The sequence below is a fragment of the Petromyzon marinus genome, chromosome 31, assembly GCF_048934315.1.
Source record: "Petromyzon marinus isolate PM22_M1 ecotype Great Lakes invasive population chromosome 31, UKy_Petmar_22M1.pri1.0, whole genome shotgun sequence".
Classification (NCBI taxonomy): Eukaryota; Metazoa; Chordata; class Hyperoartia; order Petromyzontiformes; family Petromyzontidae; genus Petromyzon; species Petromyzon marinus.
Window position 1 is genome coordinate 5,252,014 of NC_133697.1, and position 25,745 is coordinate 5,277,758.

Below are 25,745 nucleotides of genomic sequence, written 5' to 3' on the forward strand. Positions count from 1 at the left end.
TGTAGCGGTTAGCTCGATGCGCTACGAACCTGGCCTCCCCTAGGTCGACTCATACTCAAATGAGTACCTGGTGCGATGTGTAAACATCACCGCTTGGGAGAGAAAGGCGGCCGTGCGTGGTGTTTGGTCCACCCACCCCCTCGTGTGCCGTCATAGGTGCTCGCTAGCAGCACTTGCTGCAACAGTCTGATAAGGCTGTACGGGGGATCTTTGTTGTGCCGAGCCGTCAAAACACAGCATTTTGACAATGTAAACAAATACACTACATTCTACTACATTCTAGAAAACCCAACAATAGACATCATGCTACACGTATGTTGACAGCTGTTATTATCATTGGCACAGTGAATATCTTGCACTTGCAAACATATATACACTTACACAGGTGCCTGGGTCAGAAGTCAACTTGTGTAGGCTAATTCCCAATGTCATAATTCTCAACAGTTGATTGTAACCTCAACACAAAGATCCCTCATATAGCCTTAACAGACTGTTGGGGCAAGTGCTGTGAACGGGCACCTGTGGTACACGTGGGGGTGGGTGGCCAGCACCACGCCCGACCACCTTTGTCTCCCCAGTGGCGATGTCTTTACACAGCCCACCAGGTACTCATTTGAGGCCGAGTCGACCTAGGGGTGGGCCCAGGACCGGTTCAGATAATCGTCACTGGTGTTGGCCATGAGCGGGAATCGAACTCGGGATCCCGGGTTCATAGCGCAGCGTGCTAACCGCTACACTACTGCTCAATACACACACGCACACAGACTCACATATATGTATACAACACAGGTGTGTGACAGTTAAGCACAGACACGCGCGCACACACCTGCTTATACACGAGTGCATACAAACAACAAACATGAAGCAAACACACGTATCGTGTCCCCACGTGATGTACATATTTATTAACCTTAGGCGAGATGAAATTCCACGCCGGGGAAGGCGGGGGGGGACACAGACCACCTCATTGCATCGAACGACAGCACAGAGGCAATGTTTTTCGTAACACGGCACACGTGAAACACTCGATTGATCCCGAGCGGAATACTTGCGTTGCCGATTTACTGATAATCTCTCTCCACGGTTCAACAATCGGACCGCGTGCTCCTCAATCGTCGACGGTCAGTGACTCGGCAACCACGTAACCGCAGCAAACGTCGAAAAGAAGTAAACCGATTAACGTTAATAAGCGATTAAAAAAAACACCACACACATTAACGGATTACACGCTCTACACGTTTACACCCTTACGTCCCCTCCCGCGATAGATAGCTCAGCAGTAAATACGATTTATAGACTCGTTTAAGCGAGCGTTGACATTATCCGTGTATTTGTATCAACCGAATCGTCCCTTGACATCGGATAATCGGGGGCTGGCCGTCCTTGAAATATCGCACGTACCTTGCGTGATTATACGATTTCATCCATCGGTTATTGTACTCGATGTTTGTTACTGTTATACTGAAGTACGTTACGCAATGATAGTAATAAGAATATTATAATGATTTTGATTTCACATGCCAGTAGTTCCAATGCGATAATACTATTCATAAACGCAATGAAGACACTCTTATCACATCGTGTTGAAACAGAGTACAGTCTATTAATTGTACACAAATAGCCGTCGCGACACAGCGTTTGTTACACGTTCTGTTATCCAAACAATTGCGTTTGTAAAATAAGCCGAGTCTCCCCGATCGTTAGGGCTCGGGGAAAATTCGTGTACGCGACTGGTTGGTTAATCCACTGCTGGATGAGGGATTTCACAATCAATGAGGCTACATATATACGCACGCATACATACAACAACAAAATAAAATTATACAACAGGCGACGTTTCGGCCAATGGCCCTTCATAGCTAGGTACAATCATATATATGTACACACACGCCGAGTGATCATTTTATATATACCCTCCTAAATAATAGGGTGGGGGGGGACATTTCATAGAAAACAACTTTATGTTAAAAACCCTTCTCCCCGTATCCAGCCATCTTCAACACGACTTACTAAACATGTTTACACTATCCTTCGTAACAAGATACGAAGCCATCGCTGCCACGATCACCTGTTGCGCAAAAAGTAAGGCGGTGTTTGGACGACATCGGTGGCATATCTACGAATGGATCACTCCGTGTGTGCGCGCGCGCGTGTTGATGATCCCACGTGTTCCTCCTCGCTATAGCCGGGGTCCCCGTGACTCCCTCCCGCCACCCCCCCCCCCCCCCACGGGCGATACAATGCGAAGAGCGCTCGCCGCTTAAGGGCGCCGCGCGGCAGTCCAGCGCGACTTCGTTGAGCCGAACCGAGGCTTTCTTTCGTGGAAGAGGAGACGCGATGCGTCGCTCGCACTCACCGCCACACGCCAGCGTTGTTTCGCCTCCACCGTTGCGGAGAGCACGACGGCTGCGCGGAGAACGCGCGCGGCAGAGGGTTTCCCTTAACGCGTGACACACAACCAGGCGAAACAAAAATCACCGGAGCAAAAAAAAAATAACAACAATAACAACAGCGGCAGGAGTCGCCGCCGTTCATTGAGAAAGAGCCCCTTCTCTTCAACGTAAACAGCAAGCGACTTTCATGCTATGTTGTAATTGAACACGATCGCTGTAATTGACCTGGTCGCTGTGCACCACGCGGACACTATTAGTGTCGAACTGCCCCACCGACCAGACCCGACCCGACCCGATCCGACCTGACCCTCGACCAGCTCAGACCCCGACCCGACTTAGCTCCCGACTTCCTTGCCGACACGTGGATCGGGACCCGACCTGACCCAGACCCCCAGACCCGTGCCACCACCCCAAGCCCCGTGCGGCGCGGCGGCTGCGGCTGCGTCGTCGTCTGTGCCGGTTGTGTCGCGCCGTCCGCACGGGCGCGCTGGTTATGATCGCCTCGATTAAGTGACGTGTTTTGTTTGCCAAGAGTTACCGCCGTCGTGACGGCGGTCGCCCCCCGCACGAGATGTACGGCACCCGTTGTTGTGCAATGCGCAGCCATCGATTCATTTGCAATAACCGAATCAATATCCCGAGAGGTTCCGTCGAGGTGGCTGGTTATTAGTGTTTAATATTTGTTTTCTAGCCGTTGATGTTTGTTGTTGTTGTTGTTGGTGGTGGTTGGGTTGCTGCTGCTGCTGCGTTTTGTGAATAGAGCTCGCTCCATTGGCACGCATAAGCTGTAAAAGCTCGCGACAGCGACGCAAAGCGCACGTGAGTTGCCTTCTTTATGCGACTCCGGTTAACCTGTAAATTTATGGCCACAATCATCGGGCGTGTTTCACTTGGTGTCGCGACGTTGCTTAGACGGAGCCAACGTGATTCATGCTCCCAATGTGATCTTTCGAAGGTGTGTTTACCGTGCTGGCCGCGAGACGTAGGAGACAGAGGGGATTGTGCGAGAGGGCAAGAGAGAGAGAGACGGAGGATAAAAAAAAAATATGAAGCATTGTCCCTGTTGAGCCAGGCGCCTTTTCTGTTATGAATATTCGGCTGCGGGAGCTAAGTGCGACTTTCCGTGCGTTCTCAAGTTACCGCTTTTGCTAATGCACTCATAGCAGCCCCCCCCCCCTCCTCCTGCACCCATCCCCGTCCCCCCGTCTCTCCGCCCCTCGCCGGCGGAAAAGGTCCTTGGAAAAAGGCGATCTGAATCTGGGGGTGTCAAAGTTTCCGGGTTGTATTTCAACTCAACAATTCGAACAAATGGGCAGATATTCATCGTCATTTGTTTCTCTCTCGTCGTAAAGTTGGTTAGGCGCGAGTGACCCGCGATTGATTCAGCAGCCCGGCTGTTAGCGACTGCACGAACAGGCAAAACATAGCAAACATAACGCAACTCGCGTGCTGTGGTAGACGGCCGGCATAGCACGATGTGAGTGTGTGCGCGCGCAACGCGCCCTCGAATCCTGATGCGCGCGCGCGACCGCGTGTGTGCGCTCCTCTTGCGCGATCAAACCCCCGAGCGGTCGTGCGGCACGATTTTTGTTGTTGTCATTCTTTCCTTGTATCGTTCTACTCCCTAGTCGCTCCCGAGAAGGAGAGCGAACCTTAAAAGACAATGAGGCGCTAATTCTCCCCGAGCTTTGTGGCCGGCGGCTCGCGGCGTCTGCACGAACCGCGTTTCTTCTTCCCTTGCTCCCAAGCGCATTGGGCTCAGCCGAGCGCTCGCACGATCCACCCAACCCCCCTCCTCCACCGCAACCCAGGAGCCCACCACCCCTACCCCCCACCACTTGAAACAGTCCGCCGGCCCTGTATAACTCCCAAACACGAGGCATGGCCACCGCTATTTGCGAGTATCCGTCGTCGGAAAAAAGAGCTCAGATTCTCTGAACCCATTCCGTGTGTGTCTTGCACTCTCGCGACTGCTGCTGCTGCTACTGCTGCTGGTGCCACGGGGAATCGTCGCTCTAGGTGACATCTCCGAGCCCCGCGGAAACCCCACGCGCTGCCGAGGCCAAGCATCGCGCGGCGACCAGTCGAATAGCGCGCCGGATCATCACTCATTCAGTGCCTTGACAACGCGGTGCTGATTGACAGCTGGAGTGGCAAAAAGCCATGAGCCCCGCTCGGCTCCGGAGAGGCGCCTGTTGACGGCTTCACGCAGCCCGAGCGCGCGCTCGGTCCCGCCTCGGATCGTCCGCCGCGACCGGGGAGAGTCCCGCGTCTCTCTCGGGGAGAGGGGGGGGGGGTGCTGCGAGTCGGGATCGGCTGCGGGAGCCGCGGAGACGACGTACGGCGGGGGGGGGGGGGGAGAGACAGGCGGACGGGCGGGAGGGCGAGCGGCGTCAGCGGAGGCGCTGGGAGCGGCCCGGGCTTTTGACGGCGGCGGAGGCGGCTGGGAGAGGAGAGCCCGAGAGCGCGGACCCATGGCGCAGAGGGTAGGTTAATCCGGAGTGCTCACCTCTCTCGCTCTTTCTCTCTCTCTCCCCCCCACCACCACCACCACCGTCTCTCTCTCTCACCACGCGTGCTCGCATCCCGGGCGCTCGGCTCCGCAAGCTCTCGCCCAGCTGTCGGGGCTCGCAGCCTCCCACAGCCTCTCGCCGCTGCTGCCGCCGCTGCACTTGTGACGTGATGGCGGCTCGGTGCCCTCTCGGCTCTGGCGGATGAAAGATAGACCCTGTTTACGTGTCTGACACGTCCAGTTGGCGGCGGCAGATCGTGACGATAGCCGGCCGCTCGGCAGCCCTCCTGCCCGTCGCCGCTTCCGCCGCGGTTATCACCGCCCGAACAGCGAGTTGCCGGAAAAACAAACACACACACAACACAGCAACAACAGGCTGTCTCTCTCTCTCTCCGTGTCTCTTCTCCATCTCTCTTCCCTTTCTCCCCGCGCGCGCTGTGCCTACTGTCTGATGCAGTACGATGAGCTGGGCCATTACGGCGGCATGGACGGGGTCGGGGTGCCGGCCTCCATGTACGGGGACCCGCACGCGCCGAGGCCCATGCAGCCCGTGCATCACCTGAACCACGGGCCGCCTCTGCACGGCCACCAGTACCCGCACCCCGCGCACGCGGGCGTCATGTCAGCCGGAATGGGCTCGCCCGTCAACGATGCGCTCAAGAGGGACAAGGACTCCATTTACGGGTACGGGCTCCGACAAGCTTAGGAGCAAAAACAACTTCAACAGCAGCAGCAGCAACATTGACACGAGAAGCTACGGGGGGGGGGGTGGGTAGGTGACTCGGCAACTTACCTGGAACACGTGCGGTGTGAATGTGCTAAATCATGCGGATGACACCTTATCAATAATCACGGTCATCATCTCGACGGCGTTAGTGCGACGTGCTCAAATTGCAGCGGCGGTAACGTTCGCGGTGTCGGCGGGCGACGCGCTGAAAGTAACGCGAAGTCGCATCGCGAGCGAAGCGGAGACTTCGACATGCGCGGAGGGAAGGGCCGAGGGAGGATCGGTAATGGCTAAACGCGTTACTTTCGCAATTACTTTGATTGTGAAGGCTCGTCGAGTTTGTGGCTTGTACACCCATTGGCAAAGTTACTTTGAAAGGGAGAGAAAATAAAAAAGAGAAGTCCATCTATCCAAGCGTCTTGATAATGTTAATAATGCGCAATACACGTTGGGTTGTTGGGGCGCAAATTACGGGCACTTTTATTTTATTTATTTTGACAATCGTTTAATTATGAGCATAGCCGGCGCTTTGCTGAGGCGTATAGTGTGTGTCCCTATGTTGTGTCTCTCTCTATGTGTGTGTCTCAGTGTTGTCTCTCTCTGCTTGTGTGTCTGACTGTGTGTCTCCGTGTCTGTGTTTTGTCTCTCTCTCAAATATAGTTCTACCTGATGACGATTGCTCGTGTTGCAATCGAAACGTCGTATTCAATTATTTAATTTATTTTCTTTCTACGTGACTTTACCGAAAGAACCAAAGAGTGAGTCCGGTGTGTGCCCCCTGTGTGCGCGCGCGCGCGTGCATGGCGTGTGCACGTGGAGTGCCTCTGCCTACGAGCGCGATGCGATTTGTGTGTGTGTTTTTTTTATAAACAGGCCTAACGTGACGGCACGTCACGGACACGATACGAAGTACTAAGACGCGCGTTATGATGAGCGTGATATTTAGTTTGCGTGTTTATTGTATGTACGTGTATAATGTGCACGAGTGTCGCGCGTGTGTGTGTGTGAGAGCGTGTGTGCGTCTGGCGTGTGCGTGTGGAATATGTTCATAGCGCGTAATGCATGCGATGAGTGTCGTATATATGTATTTGGAGTGTGTGTATATATGTGCGACATGTATGCGTGTGCGGTGTTTGTGACTGGTGTATACGTGTGGTGTGTAGTATAGGGTGGATGGATGTGTCTAGTGTATAGTATATATTTGTAGTGTGTGTATATGTGGTGTGCATGCGTGTGTGGTGTACGTGATTAGTGTACAATATACGTGTGTGTGGATTGTGTCTGGCGACATGTGTGCATCTCGTGTATATCATGTGTCTGGTGTATACACGTGTGCAGTATGTGTGTGTGTATATATATGTGTGTGGGTGGTGTATGTTGTGTATACGTGTGTAAGCAATACGTGTATAATGACACTCACTCATACAAAGTTACATGTAACTGGGTTTGAAAGTAATACAATTTACACACAATAATTCAACTTATTTTACGTCCCAGAAAATACACACTCACACACCAAAAACAAAACAGCCACGTCCTCCCATAATCATCATGCCATTATCAATCCACTGCTGGATGAAGGCCTCCTCAATGCACTGTTGGATGAAGCCCCCACCATCGTCATCACCAGCCATTATCAATCCACTGCTGGATGAAGCTCCCCTCCCTCCCCCTACAAAAAAAAATTACACACCCCCCCTACCACTGTGATGCAGACATCCGCTGTTCCCGCTGCTGGCCCTCGTGTTTGAAAAGTGCGAGTTGGCGACATGCACCCCGAGGGAGCCAGGAGTCGCGGGGGGCGACGTTTGCTCTTCCGACTCCTTCAACGAGGACATCGCTGTGTTCGCCAAGCAGGTACGGGAATGGTGAAGTATGGTCAAGGGAAGGTGACGGGGGGCGGGGGGAGAGAATAAATTGCGCGGCGCCATCACCAACACACTTACGCGACATGCGGTCACGAAGTCGTATTGATTATAATTATTTGAACAAACATTTGCAAGTAAGTGTTGTTATTAAAGCACACCTTTACCTGCGTTGTTAACATTGTTGGAACGCTCCTGTAATTGTACTAAAACCTATTGTTACTTGCGCTAAATCGCTGTTTTGCCTCGTTACTAAATTACTATTTGCGGCAATATCGTGACCGCGCAGTACAATCTATGACTGTAATGTAACAAGTGTGGCTATTGGTATATTTATTTAATATTATGCCTATTATATATTGTAGGCGTCACGTGTTGTGGGAGTGGGTCACACTGTCTAACTTCAATTTGAAAAAAAACAACAACGGTGAATTAAAGCGAGCAGCGTGAATATGTATTCTTGTGATGTTAACAAGGCTGCATCTGCTGTGTTATTGCTCTCGCAATCAATGCGTTAATTGCCTGCTATTAAATTAATTCCCACCGAATAATTTGCGTACGCTTCTGCTCACCTACTACAAATAAGCATTGCGTGTGTTTATATATATACATACACATAGTGCACGTATTGTAGTATAAGTTAATCATTGCAATACCGTAGAGACAGAGACGTGATCCAAATATTACTCCAAGACAAATTTGGGTAACCAGATAATCAATGACATTATGAAATACACGAATTATTTTTACATATATAAGTAATTCAGGAATTATAACTTACACATTGTGTTTGTGTGGACGACATGACGCGCGTTACAAATATTATCCGGAGTTGCAGAGTTATAATAATAATCAGAATGATATTAATTAATTGACGTGCGTTTTTAGCTGACAAATCGTGCAATTAATAAGTCGATCGTCCATCAATTAAAATGTAAATCGTTGCAAGATGATCCCAGCGCGTGACGTCACGCGACAAATGAACCGTCGTGTTACGTGCTCAATATAGCGGCTGTCCAAAGCTATGCGCACATAAGACAAAGATCCCCCGTATAGCCTTGACAGACTGTTGGGGCAAGTGCTGTTAGCGAGTCGCAGCGCCTATGAAGGCTGCCACGGCACAGGATGGAGGGGGGGGGGGTGGTCAGCACCACGCACGGCCGCCTTTGTCTCCCCAGTGACGATGTTCACACACCGCACCAGGTACACATTTGAGGCTGACTCGATCTAGGGGGATGCCCAGGGCCCTGTTCAGATAATCGTCACTTGGTGTCGACCATGAGTGGGAACGCAACTTGGATTGCTGGGTTCGTAGTGTAACCGCGCTATCCGGCTACTCTTACTGCTCCCCACACATAAATACGTGTGTATACATACACACGTGGTTGAATGTGTATCGTAATTTATCATAAAAATATGATCCACGGTATGCGTAACAGCTTTTGCGCGGCTAAATGCTACATGATTTATAGTAACCGAGCGATTGTACCACATCGTGCGACAAACATAGCAACGTATGGTGCCTTACGAAACAACACGGAGGCTCAATTTACAAACGTCCAATCTGCGCTGGTACACGTCGCCTGTCTGTATATATATACACGCACGCACGCGTTATTATCTACAGTTGTATGTATTATAAGCATCATAGTATTAGTATTTATATATAAAAAAAGTATATAAACACATATCCTGTTTTTGGTATCAATATTAAGACGTTCCAATTAGGTGTGTCACTTGCTTAATCATGTACTTTTGCTCTCACACCTGGCTATTTTTTTTTCATTCGCTGCAGGTGAGAGCAGAGAAGCCATTGTTCTCATCCAACCCGGAGCTGGATAATTTGGTAAGTAGTTCTTTGTGATTAATATCATCATCATCATCAATTACTTCAAATTCATCACCACAGATCGAGTTGCACTGCTGTCATGTTCCGAGACGCTTATACAACGGATGACATTTCCTGCAGATCCACACACACACACAGGCCTGTATCCATGCAATCGTGCGTGTGAGTCAGTATATATGATCGAGAGCAGTAGTGTAGTGGTTATCGCGGCTACGCTACAAACCCGGCGACCCGAGTTCAATGCCTGCTCACGACCGTGTACCAGTGGCGATTCTCCGAACCGGTCCTGGGCCTCCCCTCGGTCGACTCAGCCTCAAACGGAGTACCTGGTGCGACGTATAACCGTCGCTACTACACTCGGGAGACAAAGGCGGCCGAGCGTGGTGCTTGCCACCCACCACCCCTCGTGTGTGCTCGCTCACGGCACTTGCCCCAAACAGTATAAGGCTATACGGGGGATCTTTGTATTGTGAATACGTGACTTATCCGCAAATTAGTGGTAACCCGGTGCGGTTTGTTAAACAGACAAAGGCGGCAGGTTAGCCGGGCGCGGTTTCTGGCCACACCACTCGTGCCGTGAGCCCTTCCGACCGACCATTTCTTCACCGGCGGCTCACTCGCAACACTTATCCCCCCCAACAGCTATCTTATGAATATTTTTTTAACGCGGCTACTCGGGGACAGAGGTGGACAGGTGGGGAGGGGCGGAATCTTTGCCTTCGGTGCGTGCGGTGTGTGGTGTGTGAAGCCAATAGCGCACGTGAGCGGTACCACCAGCAGCAAACAACAATAGCATCATCATCATCATTGTTATTATTCAGAGACACAGCGCGCGCGCGCGGGGGGATGCCTGAACCGCCGTGGCAGCACACCGATCGCTAACCCTTCGTGTTGTGAAAGCGTCGCTTTTGTGTTCTAACGCGCTTTCGCTTAATCCGCCGAACAGAAGGATCGGGAAAAGAAAAAACCACACACACACAGGGCGATTGTTGGTGGCTTGATGATCGCTAATGCCCGCGTGCCGGATTTTTTGCCGGAAGATCAAAGTGTGGAGGGGGGGGGGGGTGCCTCTTACATTTTAATTGGCCTCCGTGCAGCGCGCGCTGGCCGCTAATTGAAACAGATGTGTGCGGAAACTTCGCGCCCTCCTTTTTTCTCTTCCAAATTGCGAGATGTTTTTTTTAAGCATCCCTCCGCTCTCTCTCTCTTTCCCTATCTTCTCTCTTTCTCTCTCCCCCAAAGTCTGTGAAACGATACTGTTCGGCGAGTTTGTTGAGTTGTTATGTATTGGTGATGCTGCTTGATGGTGATGATGAAAGTCCGCTTGACTTGCTATAACATAGCCGCGTAATTATTTTGCTTCGCTCGTTGATTTAAAATTTAGAGAGTCGATCGAAATTGACACTGTAGCTTGTAAAGCGTTCCTCGACGGTATAGATACCTATGTTTATTTTAAATGCCCCGTGTGTGTATATATGTGTGTATATATGTTTGTGTGTACGCTAGTGTAGTGGGGAGCGGTAGCGCAGTGGTTATCGCACTGAGCTCCGAACCAGGGCACCCTAGTTCGATTTCCGCCCGTGGCGAACATATGAATAGGTCCTGTACCTCATCTAGGTCGACTCAGCCCTAAATTGGTATCTGGTGCGGTATGTAAACCTCATGACTGGAGATACAAAGACAGCCCGGTTGTGGTGGTGGTCACCCGCCTACTCGCGTAGCGTTCCGGCCTTAATAGGTGCTCGCAAACAGCACTTGGGATGGACAGTTTGTTGAAGGCTATACTGGGGATCTTTTGTGTATGTGTGTGTGTGTACTCGGGGCATAATCGATAATTGAATAGTTTAGGGGTCGCTCACAGCCTGAAGTATAAGTGGCAACGTGACCACAGTAAACACACAGCCTTAGCGCGTGGTATACTGGGTGTGGTGTGCCGCGTACCGAAAGGTTTTCCCGGGTCTCTCCACCGGGCCAGCATTTGGCTGAAATGAATCCCTGTGTGTGTGTATATATATATGAGACAAAGATCCCCCGTATAGCCTGAAACAGACTGTTGGAGCAAGTGCTGTTAGCGAGCACCTATGTATGTGTGTGTATATATATACACATACTTTGTTTTATAGAAACAAAAGATACATTCCCCCGCATAGCCTTTAACAGACTGTTTGGGCAGTCTGTTGAAGGCCGGTAAGGCACACGAGGGGATGGGTGGCCGGCACCACGCCCGGCCGCCTTTGTCTCCCTAGTGGCGATGTTTACACACTGCACTAGTTACTCAGTTGATACACACAGTTACACACGCACAAACAGATACACAGTTGATACGTACAATTGTAAATAATGTTGCACCTATGAACGCTCAAGAATGGCAGTTGTCCAAAACGCCAAATGCTCCTAAATATATATTTTAATTATTTTCAAGTTAGCACCTGCTTTGTGCTATATATTGTACAAATACATTCACGCGTGTTCTATTGGAACACTCTTACGTACTGCAGTGCGTTATGCTATATTTGCGTGGCAATGTGTAGTAATATCAATTGTCAATATTGCGATTATACGTAATAATGTGTGTATATGTGTAGAGGATGCGGGGCCCTGCTGGCCCACGTAGTTGCTGCTCGTGAACAGCACTTGCTTCAACACTCTGTGAAGGCTACACGGGGGAGTTTTGTCTTTGTCTTGTGTGTACGCCGCGTGGCGCAGTGATTAGCGCACTGGCCGCTACGAACACGGCGATCCGCGTTCGAATTCCCCGCCTACGGTAACAAACATCACCACTGGGGGAGACAAAGGCGGCCGGGCGTGGTTGCTTGCCACACCTCCCCTGTCATATGTCGCGCCGTTCCGGCCTTCGTAAAGGTTGCTCGCGAACAGCAGCAACTTGTCACCCCCTCACCCCCCCCCCTTACTACTACAGCCTGTTGTTTAAAGGCTACATGGGAGTCGTCTTTGTCGTTTGCACGCCGCCTTCGTGCCCGGCCGAAGAGGGAGCGTGCTGGTCTTGGATGACGCGGATAGGCAGAAGACAACGAAGACATTTGCCACGCGTTCCGCCAGAGTTGGCCCATTGATCAACGAGTCACGCTTAATCGATAATTTTTTTTGTTAATGTTCTTTTGTTTTTTTTTGCAGATGATCCAGGCGATACAAGTATTGCGGTTTCATCTCTTAGAATTGGAGAAGGTACGTCATTCCCCGTGTGCTTATCAAGTTTTCACGTCGCCGTCGCTACACACACTTGACGTACACCATATATATTTATCGTCGTCCATATATTTTATTCAGTGTCGATGTAATAATCTCGGTAGCTCTCTCGCTGCTGTTTTTTTTAATTGGCGCATTGCTTTGCGCGCTGCGCTACGAACTCTGGCAGCCTGAGTTGGGATTATCGTTCACGGCTAACATCAGTGGCGAGTGGTACCTATTCTGCCCCACCATAGACCCTCGTTCACCCCCCCACTCCCCCCGTATAGCCTTAACAGACTGTTGGGACAAGTGCTGTTAGCGAGTAGCCCCTATGAAGGCCGGAACGGCACACGAGGTGGTGGGGTGTCCAGCACCACCACCACGCCCGGCCGCCTTTGTCTCTCTAGTGGAAATGGTTTTTTTGTTTTTACATATCGCAACTAAGTACTCAATTGAGGCTGAGCCAACCTAGAGGGAGCCCCCCCCCCCCCCCCCACACGCAGTCCCTTACTCCATCCAGCAGTGGATTGACACACATGCAAATCACCGTCGTGATTGCTATTCATTGTTAGCATTATGACGATTGAATCGACGTTGGGAAAACATCCAGACGAGCGTAAAGAGAACAACGACCGGTCACAATCGATACGTGCGGTGCCACCCAGTGCAGATGCGAATACGCGCACACAGACACGTGGAGCGGTGGCGCCAGTGATTAGCGCACCGCGCTGATGTCAACATCATAATGATGACGATTATTACTGCTACGACCATTTAAACTAATGAGCGTGGTGCGCGTTGTTTTATGACAACCGATATATATAAAGTAAACGATTTATTTCATTTTATTTCAAATGCGCGGAACCGCGACCGCACGGGAGTGAGTGGGGGGGGGGGCGGGTGAAGGGTTGAGCGCGAGAGAGTGCGCGCGGGGCATCGCCGTCGTCCTCCTGAATAATTAACTTAATTAATTAATAATTAACTTCGAAACCAGCTTTTTTTCCCCTCTCTCTCTCTCTCTCCTACCCGCCGCAAGTCGACTCGAGCAGCAATTAAAGCGCGCGCGCGGAGCCCGTGGCTCGACGACAGCGTCGCTAATTGTCCCCGGTGCGACAAACGCGGGTGGTAGTGGTGGTGGTGGCGGTGGCGGCCCAGGTTCTTTTTGTTGTTGGTGCCGCACACTTAAAAACCAACCACACACTCACTCGCTCGCTCGCTCGCTCGCACCCTCGACAAAGTTTGCTTGCGCCTAATGTCGCAGCTGCCCCGGGCCCCCTGCCCGCGACAACTGAATTTGCCCCAATTTTTAATACGAAAAATATTGCTCGCGGAATATTGAATGTAGTCGTCATATTAGGGGTTGGTGTGAGAGAGGGGATGGCAAAAGGGACCCCCCGCCCCCCAACTCCATACTCCTGCGGCGGTCTCATGAATGCGGTCGATCGGCCAAAGGAGGAGGCGATACGGAGAGATGAGATCCAGGGGATTTGATGGCGGTGTGGCGTTTTGAGAATCATTGCTTCGAGTTGTGTGCGCACCAGCACGCGCACGTGGCTACACGCGTAGTACACGTGCGTATGTGGCCCCCTCTGTGTGTGTGTGTGTACGTCAGGCTATGTGTGCACCCGACGTGTATGTGTTTATAGCTTTTAAATACGTGTAGCCCGACGTACGTAGTGCGGCCTCTGTGTCTTATATATGAGAGACTGATGATTAGGGCCAGTTGAGAGCCAATTGAGACTACAAGTTACATTTTCAACTGATACCATGCATTTACTTTATACATATGTATGTCATATTCGTTAGCCAGGGTCAATCCACTGCTGGTCGAAAGAGCCTCCCACAAAGGCGGAGCAATCCCTCCACAATCGGCGATGGATCAATCCCACCTTGCGCCTGCTCACGAGCTGATTCCATCGCTCCATTTCCTCGGTGGATGCCCTATCGGAGCGCGTTCCCTCCTTTAACTGCCACTCCGTCTTTATTCTTGACCATCGACCATGAAACCCTCCCAGCGATGTGTAGAGCCCTCGCACACACACGGTATATGTGGGGAGCGGGAGTGTAGCGGTTTGCGTGCTGCCCTACCAACCCGGCAACCCGAGTTCAATTCCCGTTCACGGCCAACACCAGCGACGTTTATCTGAACCGGTTCTGGCGCCCCCCGCCTAGGTCGACTCAGCCTCAAATAAGCAGCTGGTGCGGTGTGTTCACATCGCCACTGGCGAGACAAAGGCGGCTGCTGGCCACCCACCCGTTAACTGCACTTGCCCCAACAGTCTCTCAAGGCTATACGGGGGATCTTTGTATAATGTAGTAAGCGATGTGAAACGTATCCTCATGTTTCACGTGCACCGTACGTAGTTAAGTCATACACGTAGACATCCGTCGATGCCAGGGGCAATCTCGAGTTGGATTCGCAGCCACGGTTAACATTGGTGGTGAGTGGCGGCAGGTCGCGACGGAGTCTTAAAATGTAGCACCGTCATCGGTGCGGTGCGTAGACGTCAGCACTCGGGGAGACAAAGGCGGGCCAGGCGTTGGCGGTGGCCCCACGCCAACCTCATACGCTGTTCCGGCCTCAGTATATGCTCGCTAACAACACGAGTGTTTGATACTTTTGAAACCTGTTCATTGTATATGCCTCAATCTGAGTCTTGTGTGTGTGTACGTTTTTGTATACACGCCTATTCGACAAACGTAATTAACCCTCAATGGTTTTGTATACACGCCTATACATCATAATTCGAAAGCTAAGCAGCTTTGAACTTGACTGTACTCGGATGAGTGACCGCCAGGATTGAAACAGGTGTCATAGGCTGTGGGATTACGTGATTGACGAACAGCGGAGGGCAGTACAGCAACAACCCATTGTTGTACTATACTGCTATGCTCCCGCGTCTTTCTATGCGCACCCCCCGCCTTCAACCCGCAACCTCCCCGACACGCAGGCTGCGTGGGAGACCCTCATCCAGCAGTGGATTGAGAAATGCCTTGCACGTCGTTGCACTTGCACATCTCTCACATTGGCTCTGAGAGTTTTCTCACAAAGCCAGTGTGAACATCCGCCTGCCTGTGCGACATCCGGAGCTTCACGGAGAATCATTTCTTTTTTTTTGTCCTCGCAGAGCCGCAGGTCCCCCCCCCCCCCCCAGAGATGCCGAGCGGCCCAGTCGCGAGCGGCACTTTCGGAGTTGTGGAGCAGCCTTTGTTGGCGCTCGATAAAAGGAAAACAAAAACAAAAACAAAAAAAACGTGCCGCCGACGACGGGTGACGAATCTGCGACCGCGTCCCATTCAGGTTCACGAACTCTGCGACAACTTCTGCCACCGGTACATCAGCTGCCTCAAGGGCAAGATGCCCATAGACCTGGTCATCGACGACCGGGACGGAAGCACCAAGGGCGACGACGACGTCTCGCGGCCCTCCTCCAGCAGTCTCGCCGAACAGGTGCAAGGGGTGCGGTGATGGTGGCTGCGGTGGTTTTGACGACCGATAACCCCCCCCCCCCCGCCCGCCCCGCCCCCCCGGCGTCGTGCTCTGTGTGCGCGTGACGTGCTGACCAGATGAGCGGGTCGAGCGAGCGGCTCAGGTAAACGAGTTCCCTCGGGCTGGGGGGGGGGGGGGGCTAGGCAGGTGGGCAAGCTCTTTCAGGAGCTAGACCAGAGAGGGGGTCTGACTGCAGACCTGCGACTCCGAAGCTGCACGTGGCTCTTCAAAGACTGCCTCGTGTGATTTCTGTTCACGTGTATTGCGGCGGCACTTTCGATATTGAGTTCGTTTTGTTGTTGTTTTAGTTTTGCCGACCTCTGGGTCAGACGTATGTACGTGTAGAAACACTCACCCGACTTCGGACTGGTCAACTCTTTGTATATGTATGCATGTTGTGGGGAGAGGTAGTGTAGCAGTTCGCACACCGCACTACGAACCCAGCAATGCGGGTCAACACCGGTGACGATTATCTCAACCGGTCCTGGGCTTCCCCTAGGTCGACTCAGCCTCAAATGAGTACCTGGTGCAGTGCGTAAACTTTGCCACTGGAGAGACAAAGGCGTCCGGGCGTGGTGCTGGCCACCCCCACCCCCTTGTGTGCCTTGCTGGCCTTCATAGGTGCTCGCTAACATTACTTGCCCCAACAGTATGTTAAGGCTATACAGGGGGGGTCTTTGCCTTTGAATGTATGTTGAATTTCCTTCGCGCCGTACGTAGCCAACCGTCTTGATCAGAGGTGCGGGGGAAGGGCAACAAACCGAACACAAGAAGCGCAGTTGTCAAGAAATTACTTTTTTTCAAACTAGATTTTAAAAGACAGATGTGTGAGCCAACTCTACAGGTTGGGGTCGCCACCTGAGGTCCCGCAAAAACCGGGACATTTCGTGTTGAAGATGAACATCTCACAACAGCCGAAGAGGGGGTTGAGGAGGAGGTGGCCGATGGGAACAGCTAAATGCAGATGCATTCGGGGCCTGAAGTCCTCACTCGATATTTTTCGAAACGCTCCTGCTCGGCTTGCATGGACTAGGGGACAGTACCGCTAGGGTACGTAATAATGATATATATGTACATCTTTTGTAACCTATATTCCTATAATTTTCTTGAGGTTTAGATAATGTACGAGGACGAAGCAGAGCAATATCGATGTGACATTCCAAAATGATTCCCAAAGTAACGTTCCGGGCTCCCAGCTGAAATTAATCACCGGATGTACAGGACCATCGTTGCTATTGTAATGTGACTGACATGAACCGGGATTTGTGACGTTCCCGGGAAGACTTGCAACATTTCCCAGGGGAACGGCTACCATCGCTCATCAAGGGGGGGGGGGGGGTGAGCCTGGTTAAGAGCAGGTCAGGTGGGGCAACCCTAATGCCACAGAGCCAGCCAGGTGAGGGATCAGCTCACCTTGCCGATCTCGTCAAGGAACTTTTAAACCATCACGCGAACTCCGATCATCCTCGCAGCAGGCGGATTCTGGCTGGTCAATCGAACAAAGGCGGTCACCGCATCGCGGGTGCGCTTCTGCGGCCGTCTGGAATGCTCTTCCTTCTGATATTAGGAAGCCACTGGGAGCTGTGCCCTTTTAAATCTATTTTGAAAAAAAAATGTTATTTATTTAGAACTGCTTTTTGTGTTTAGTTTGTTGTCCTTTCCCCCCGCACCTCCGATTAGCACGGTTTTTTGCTACCTACAGCGGGTGAAGAAGTTCAACATACGGTACGTACATACAAGTGAGTGATGCACTCTTGACATTGTAGTTTTGCAAGGGACCTTGGCTTGGTCAGGGTGGGGGGGGGGGGGACGAGACCTTTGGGAACTCCCCGGCCGTCCCCTGCTGTGAGGGTCCCGCGGATGAGATGAGTGGGGCCCCACGTAGGCTTGGAGCAGGGGGTCCTCCTTATCGCCGCCGGTGGACAGAGCCAAATGAAAGTGAACGCGGTGGCCGCTGGCGGCTCGTGGATATTGAAATGGCGAGTAATTCAATCTGTCTTGAGTGATCCCAGTGCGTTTGCGCTACAGGGCCTCTCGAACCACACCGTGGCTATTATCATCGTAAGTGAATATTGAATTGCCGTGCGCGCGCATGTATGTGCACGTGTCGGTCTGTGTGTTAATATTTTACTTTATTGGTTAACGATTTTGTATAGTTAGTTGATTAGATTGTTTAGCTCATTAGCTTATTGGTTATTTAGATCGGATTGCCAGTTTATTCAATAATGTACGAGCGACTTTTGTTGTAAAGCACAGAGACATAAAAAAAAATACTATCATTATAAAATTACTCGTGGCAGTTGCACGCGCATTCGTTAGTTACCTAATGTGTTTGTTTTGTTAGTTGATAATTTTGTCAACTAGTTAATTCGTTATTTGGCTAATTCACACGTAGTTATTTGTATTAGTGAAGCACATACATAGGGATTTCACTCAATTTATTGATCAATAACTGGTGCTAGTTTCGCGTGCATTTGGTGCCCCGTAATGCAACCGTGCGGTCAACGGCGTGGATCTGTTTAGAAACCAAACGGCGGCACAGGACTTGAGACTTTACAGATCCTAGACGGTGCATTGCCTTTAGCTTGCGATGCACAAGCGAGTGGAGGTCACGTGAGCACAGCTGTTACCGACCCACTGCTGGAAGAGGGCCTCCCAATGCCGCGCTGGTCTTTGGGCGGGGGGGGGGGTTACATGACCATACTTCACCATGCCGGTGAAGGCGGGGAAACAGACGTGGAACTGTATAGGTAGAGTGCTACGCTGTCTGCCCCTCTTGCTGATTGTCACATCAACCTGACATGCAGAATCAAAATCTGAATCTTTGTTTAGACTGCAGCAGGAATCCGATGACCTATGAAGCTCTTTTTCACAGATGTCCAATAGCAGGGAAGGGGATGGGGGGGTGGTGAGAAAGTTACAACAAGACGAATTGCGTCATCGATCACCCATGCACGCACTATCCAGGCTCAACCCCGCTTAGCTTCTGAGAGTTGTCGAATTAATGGGCTTATTTCGAGTGATTTTCTCATACGCTCGGCTTTACATACATATATCACTCCTTAAATAACAGTTGGGGTGGAGCGGTGGCGCAATGGTTAGCGCAGTTCATTCTATAAGCCCTGTGACCTGAGTTTGAATCCCAGCCACGGCCAACATCAGTGGTGAGTGATTTACTCCTTCACCAACCAACCAGCCCTCACTGATCAGCGTGGTGGTGAAGTGTTGTCCAACACCCAACCCTTCCTGTACGTTGAACTTCTTTAGCATCCGTACGTAGCCACCCGTGCTGATGGAGAGGCGCGGGCGAAGGACAACAAACTAACACACTAAAGAGCCGTTCTAAAGAATGACATTTTCAATTTAGAATTTTAAAGTGCATCGCTCCAGTGGCTGCCCAATCCAGCAGTGGATCGACAAAAGGGGCCATACAAGCGTGTGTGTGTATATATATAAACACAACAACAAATTGTGTAACGGCTGTAGTTCCTGTGACGGGGGGGGGGGGGGGGTGGGGAGCGGGTGGCTGCACGAAATAAGGGTCCCTTCTCCCTCTGCCAGTGGAATTTTGGCTACTGTAGAGCTCGAGAAGGGGTCTAATTGGGGATGCAGAAAAAATCAAGTGGTGTTGCTTGTGTCAAGTTACTGGCGGCAGCGATCGGTCAACCCTGTGGGCTCCCACTTTAGGCAAACGGTAACCCCCTTTTCCTGCCCCACTTATCCAAAAGTATTCTTTACGTTTTAAAAAACCAAAAATCACACCAGGAGAAGGCGAGTTGGTGGGGGGGGGGGGCATGGGGGGGGGGCATGGGGGGGGGGTGGGTGGGTTGCGGAACCTTGGGTTGGGTTTCTCTGCGTTTTACACCAGTATGCGCATCGTGTTTATTCGATACGTTTTGTAGCGTTTAAAAAAACAAAACCTAAAATGTATCTGCCGCTTTCTGTGCGTTGAGTTCGCTGTTTTAAGGCAAACCCCCGTTATGTTTTTGTACCTGTCGATGTTGACTTTGGTTATGATCTTCCAGGCTGATAAGCATTTCATTTTTATTTTTCAACTCATAACTTTTTGCCAAGACAGGGCCAATGACATCTGCTAAAGCGGCAGTGTTTGTTGTTTCGCAAGCCTGACTCCGCTGATGACCTCCGAAAGAGTGAAACCAGTCCGGAGTGTGCGTGTCTAAAAACACAATTGCTGCTTGAAGTCCGCGAGGCTAACCGACTCGTACGTATTAAATTTTTATGTGGAGATCGTGAACGTAAGATATTTAATTTGTTCAGGTCGGACTAGTTTTCTATGCTCCTGCCGCGCGGTCTCTCGCGGTCGTGCCGTACAGCTCTGCGGTTTGTGCTTTCGGGTCGTTCCGCGTGTTGATTTCCAACGTTTCCCTTCCACGTGCTGGGAGCTTCTGAAGGAACTGAACCGAACCTCTGAGCTTCCTTCAGAAACTCAATTGAAGCTTCTCAAGGAACCGAATTTTTTGAAGCTCCCAGAACGTGGCGCGAAACGTCAGACATGGTTTGTTGAACGGCACGTGGTACAGCCCGAAGGCAGTTGGAGCCCTTGCAGGTTTCGGTTTTGGCTACTCGGGGCAGATGCGCGGCATGGACTCCGGTGTGTGAGGACCACAAGCCCCATCTTCTCTCTGTCGGCAAGAGGGGAGATGCTTACGTTACTCTCAGAGGCCTGATCGGTCGAGTCGATGGCCTTCCCTTCGCTCAGCTCATCGTGTGTGTGTGTGTGTGGGGGGGGGGGTCGGGGGGACACACACTTAGCCATGAGCGTTTTTCCGTGCCACTTAATGGATTTGTTTCAAGGTAGTCTCAAATAGGCGGCAAGGGTCCAAGCAATGGATTTTGTATTCGTGAAGAGGATTGTTTTTATTTTCATTATATATTTTTGTTTGTTGGGGTTTGACGAGCTATTGAACGTAACTTGTTCACCTTAATCTGGCAGCTGCGCGACTGATGTTTACGTGATGCCAAACCGTTTCGACTGAGCGAGACGGGCGCACACAGAATTGGATTTAAATGTTTCGGTTACAGTTTTGCTTATGTTACCAAACCCCCCGTGCATAGCGTTTCAAATTGCCACTCTGGCATAATTTTCGTTGCCGTTTTTTTTACTCGAGCAGCGGAGGAGTCGGCGGGGTGGGTTGGGGTCCTCATCGCCGGCTGTCTTTCCGCCCAGCTCATTTTTATTGACGGTGAATGCTGCCTCTCTGCCCTTTACGTGGGCAGCTGTTTGGTAGGGATGGGCTCCCTATTTTTTTGTTCGTATTATTCCGATAAATTCAAAGGTCAGGCCACGAGATGTGACATTTGGAACGATCCGGGCGAAATACAATAAAAAAAAAGTTTCGGATCATCCGGAAAAGCGTAAGTGACGTCACGGTTGCGACGTCACCAATATGGTGTCACTCCCGCCGTCTTCCTGCCAAAGGTGCCGGTCACGTGGCATTGGGTGACATGTCTCTCGTAAGCCCGAACACGCATCGTGTCCCGACGACACAAATCTGGAGCTTTGACAGATGCCTTAAAATTTTCCTTGAAGATCCGAAATGATTTAAATGCAAAACTCCCTAGCTTTTCGTGGAGCCAGTGGTTGTGCAATTCGAGCACTTTGCCTTGGTAGGAGCCCTATTCCCCATCCTCGTCCCCTTCACCCCGACACCCTCCGACCCTCCCTGTTCCTTCCACCTCACCTCTTCGCCTAGGCTGTGATGGCTTGGCAGGGATCATTGCCCGGCCTGCGAGGTTCATCATTTGCTGTGCCATTAGTCAGAAAGTCCATTAGCTCAGGCTGGCTTAATGGAGAGAGGAGGCTTCTCAGGGCCAGCCAGCCAGTCATGGCCAGGCCATGTTCCATTAAAGCCTCCGCAGAGAAGTGCCCTGCCTCATTAATTAGTCCTTATTTCCAGCCGCCAATCCCCTCGCCCCCCCCACCTCCACAAGTCTACTTTGTAATGGATTCTCTTAATGCAGCAATATTGTTTTGATCATTTTATAATTAAGTTTGACCTTTTATTTAGTGGGTAATACGCCTCCTGTGAAGGGGAGCTGCCACAGTGGTCGTGACGGTTTGCGCACCCGGACTTTGCAATCCAAAGGTCGCCGGTTCAACCTCGTCTTCCAATGGCGGCAGTTGAAACGACGGGTCAAGTTTCTAAAATCTTAAAATCCACCCTCCCCCCCCCCCCTTTGCTGCCCCCACTCCGTCTCTGTCCACCCAGACGCAGTATTGGTGGGTAACTACAGTGAGGGAAAAAAAGTATTTGATCCCCTGCTGATTTTGTACGTTTGCCCGCTGACAAAGAAATTGTCAGTCTATAATTTTAATGGTAGGTTTATTTGAACAGTGAGAGACAGAATAACAACAACAAAATCCGGAAAAACGCATGTCAAAAATGTTATAAATTTATTTGCATTTTAATGAGGGAAATAAGTATTTGACTCCTCTGCAAAACATGACTTACTACTTGGTGGCAAACCCCTTATTGGCAATCACAAAGGTCAGACGTTTCTTCCAGTTCTCCACCAGGTTTGCACACATCTCAGGAGGGATTTTGTCCCACTCCTCTTTGCAGATCTACTCCAAGTCATTAAGGTTTGGAGGCTGACATTTGGCAACTCAAACCTTCAGCTCCCTCCACAGATTTTCTATGGGATTAAGGTCTGGAGACTGGCTAGGCCACTCTAGGACCTTAATGTGCTTCTTCTTGAGCCACTCCTTTGTTGCTTGGCCGTGTGTTTTGGGTCATTGTCATGCTGGAATACCCATCCACGACCCATTTTCAATGCCCTGGCGGTACATAGCCCCGTCCATCGTCCCTTTCATACGATGAAGTTGTCCTGTACCCTTAGCAGAAAAAACACCCCCAAAGCATAATGTTTCCATCTCCATGTTTGACGGTGGGGATGGGCAGCATTCCTCCTCCAAACACGGCGAGTTGGGTTGATGCCAAAGAGCTCCATTTTGGTCTCATCTGACCACAACACTTTCACCCAGTTGTCCTCTGAATCATTCAGGTGTTAATTGGAAAACTTCAGACGGGCATGTATATGTGCTTTCTTGAGCAGGGGGACCTTGCGGGCGCTGCAGGATTTCAGTCCTTGACGGCGTAGTGTTTTACCAATTGTTTTCTTGGTGACTATGGCCCCAGCTGCCTTGAGATCATTGACAAGATCCTCCCGTGTAGTTCTGGGCTGATTGCTCACCGTTCTCATGATCATTGCAACTCCACGAGGTGAGATCTTGCATGGAGTCCCAGGCCGAGGGAGATTGACAGTTCTTTTGTGTTTTTTCCATTTGCGAATAATCGCACCAACTGTTGTCACCTTCTCACCTAGCTGCTTGGCAATGGTCTTGTAGCCCATTCCAGCCTTGTGTAGGTCTACAATCATGTCCCTGACATCCTTGGAGAGCCCTTTGGTCTTGGCCATGGTGGAGAGTTTGGAATCTGATTGATTGATTGCTTCTGTGGACAGGTGTCTTTTATAAAGGTAACAAGCTGAGATTAGGAGCGCTCCCTTTAAGATTGTGCTCCTAATCTCAGCTCGTTACCTGTATAAAATACACTTGGGAGCCAGAAATCTTTCTGATTGAGAGGGGGTCAAATTCTTATTTCCCTCATTAAAGTGCAAATCAATTTATAACATTTTTGACATGCGTTTTTCTGGATTTTTTTGTTGTTATTCTGTCTCTCACTGTTCAAATAAACCTACCATTAAAATTATAGACTGGGCATTTCTTTGTCAGTGGGCAAACGTACAAAATCAGCAGGGGATCAAATACTTTTTTCCCTCACTGTATCGGCAGTGAGTCACGTTGGAAGAGTTGATCTCATACCCTCAAGAGATCGCTTGAGTGGAGGCCCTTCTGCCAGCAGTATGATATGAGCAAGCACTTGCATGGCTGCGCCTTGACCTCAAAAGCCCCTGTGCGTGGGGTATATGTTACAGGGGCGGGGTAGTGTTGTGTAGGTACGATTATTCTAATTTTGTGGGTTGGTGACAGAAAATAATCAATGCCGCCGCTTTTAAGGCAAAGGTTAACGTTAAATATTGGGGTCTGTAACAATTAGCTCAAAAGTATTCTCCCAAGTTCGGCATGAGTCATTTATTAACATTTTAATTAACTCTCTTTGTAAAGTACCTTTCCAAATAAATATTTTGTAATGGGTCATTGTTTGTATAACTTAAAAAAAAGGATTTAAATTTTCTATAGACATACAAAGACAAAGATCTCCCGTATAGTCTTACCAGACTATAGTGGGAAGTGCTGTTAGGGAGCTCCCATGAAGGCCGGAACGGTACACGAGGGGGTGGGTGGCCAGCACCACGCCCGACCGCCTTAGTCTCCCCAGTGGAAATGTTTTTATCCACCGCACCAGGTACTCATTTGAGGCTGAGTCGACCTAGGGGAGGCCCAGGACCGGTTCAGATAATCGTCACTGGTGTTGGCCGTGAGCAGGAATCGAACCCGGGGTCGCCAGGTTTATAGCGCAGCGCGCTAACCGCGACACTACCGCTCCCCACTCACACTCGCACACACGCACACACGCACACGCACACGCGCTCACACATATGGGTAAAGTTGCAACGATTCTTGCGTAACTCTTGCGTGCGACAATCTGTCCCGTGCGATGGACGCGGGCGTCCATTATACCGCACAGGAATACCCGAAGCATGATTCGACGAGTGTTTTTTTTTTTTACGGTGCAAGAAACAGAGTTTGGATTATTTCGGAGTGAAACCGTATACATTCGCGGTGGCTCGGGCTCATAAATCAGAATGTAATCCTCTGCTTTGCTCCGATTTATACCGCTACGCTTTGTTAATTTCTACATCGTTTCAGTCTCTTGAGCCCCTTACGCCATTAAATTAAAACCTGAAATTAAAATATTGCACAGCTATTGTGCTAGCGAGCACAGCACTGCCGCATGAGCTCAATCGGGTGGATAATTGCCGAGCACAAATGTCTTTTTAATGGCAGCAAGTACAAATGCACGGCTCCGTTGCCAGAAAAAAAAAATCCGCCGGAGCTTTTAATACATATCAGCGGATTTTTCAATTATAAGTGTTACACACACTCATTAGAATAAGCTGTTTATTTTTAAACATGCCCCCCCCCCCAGTGCTGCCCCCCCCCCAAGTCACTTTACGCACACATGACCACGGAAAGCTAAAATTAAATGCGGACAGATTTTCCCTTAAAGCCGATCCGTTTAAAACGCGCTATCGGTTATGCCGCACCATCAATATTATTTACACGTTACTAATGCCTGTGTGTGTGTGTTGCGTTTTCGAAAGAAAAAAAAGCAGCTGTAAAAGCTTTTGTCAGCTCAAAGCACTTCGGCAGGCCAGGCGAGCGGGGCTGGCCAGCACGACCCCACTCGACAGCCCCCTTCTCCGACTCCTCCTGCGCTTTGCGGTTTTTGCGAGGTGCACGGGATGGCTGATGATGATCACCGTAATTTACGGCCCTTGTGGTTTGGCTTCTTTTTTTTCCTTCCCTCCTCCGCTTGCAAACGGGAGTGGTGAGCGGGGGCTACAGTGCAACCTCGCCGCCGTTGTTGCGAGCGCGAAGGAGCAGACTGCCGATTTAGTTGTGCGCAGATGAGCCACGTCACCCGATGCCTTCACCATCACGACATTGTCCTGAGCGGGTACGGCCGTGTAGCTGCGCGAGGGGGGGGGGGGTGGCTGTACGGTGTTGAGAGG

At 50.5% G+C, this 25,745-nt stretch overlaps 1 protein-coding gene and 1 long non-coding RNA gene across 5 annotated transcripts in view; one reads left to right on the plus strand and one right to left on the minus strand.

The window, feature by feature from the left end:
- LOC116947949 (uncharacterized) overlaps window positions 1-5,369 on the minus strand; it is a 119,828-nt gene extending 114,459 nt beyond the window's left edge. For all 4 annotated transcript variants that reach the window (XR_012945717.1, XR_012945716.1, XR_004403741.2 and 1 more), the window contains exons 1-2: window positions 4,903-5,369; window positions 2,357-2,439 (exon numbers count right to left, since the gene is read on the minus strand). This is a non-coding gene — a long non-coding RNA (uncharacterized LOC116947949). The remainder of the gene's footprint in view (window positions 1-2,356; window positions 2,440-4,902) is intronic.
- LOC116947947 (homeobox protein Meis1) overlaps window positions 3,034-25,745 on the plus strand; it is a 96,303-nt gene continuing 73,591 nt past the window's right edge. The window contains exons 1-6 of the mRNA XM_032964293.2: window positions 3,034-4,879; window positions 5,363-5,589; window positions 7,348-7,489; window positions 9,293-9,343; window positions 12,482-12,532; window positions 15,837-15,986. Coding sequence (XP_032820184.1) covers window positions 4,868-4,879; window positions 5,363-5,589; window positions 7,348-7,489; window positions 9,293-9,343; window positions 12,482-12,532; window positions 15,837-15,986 — 633 coding nt within the window. The 5' untranslated portion in view covers window positions 3,034-4,867. The remainder of the gene's footprint in view (window positions 4,880-5,362; window positions 5,590-7,347; window positions 7,490-9,292; window positions 9,344-12,481; window positions 12,533-15,836; window positions 15,987-25,745) is intronic.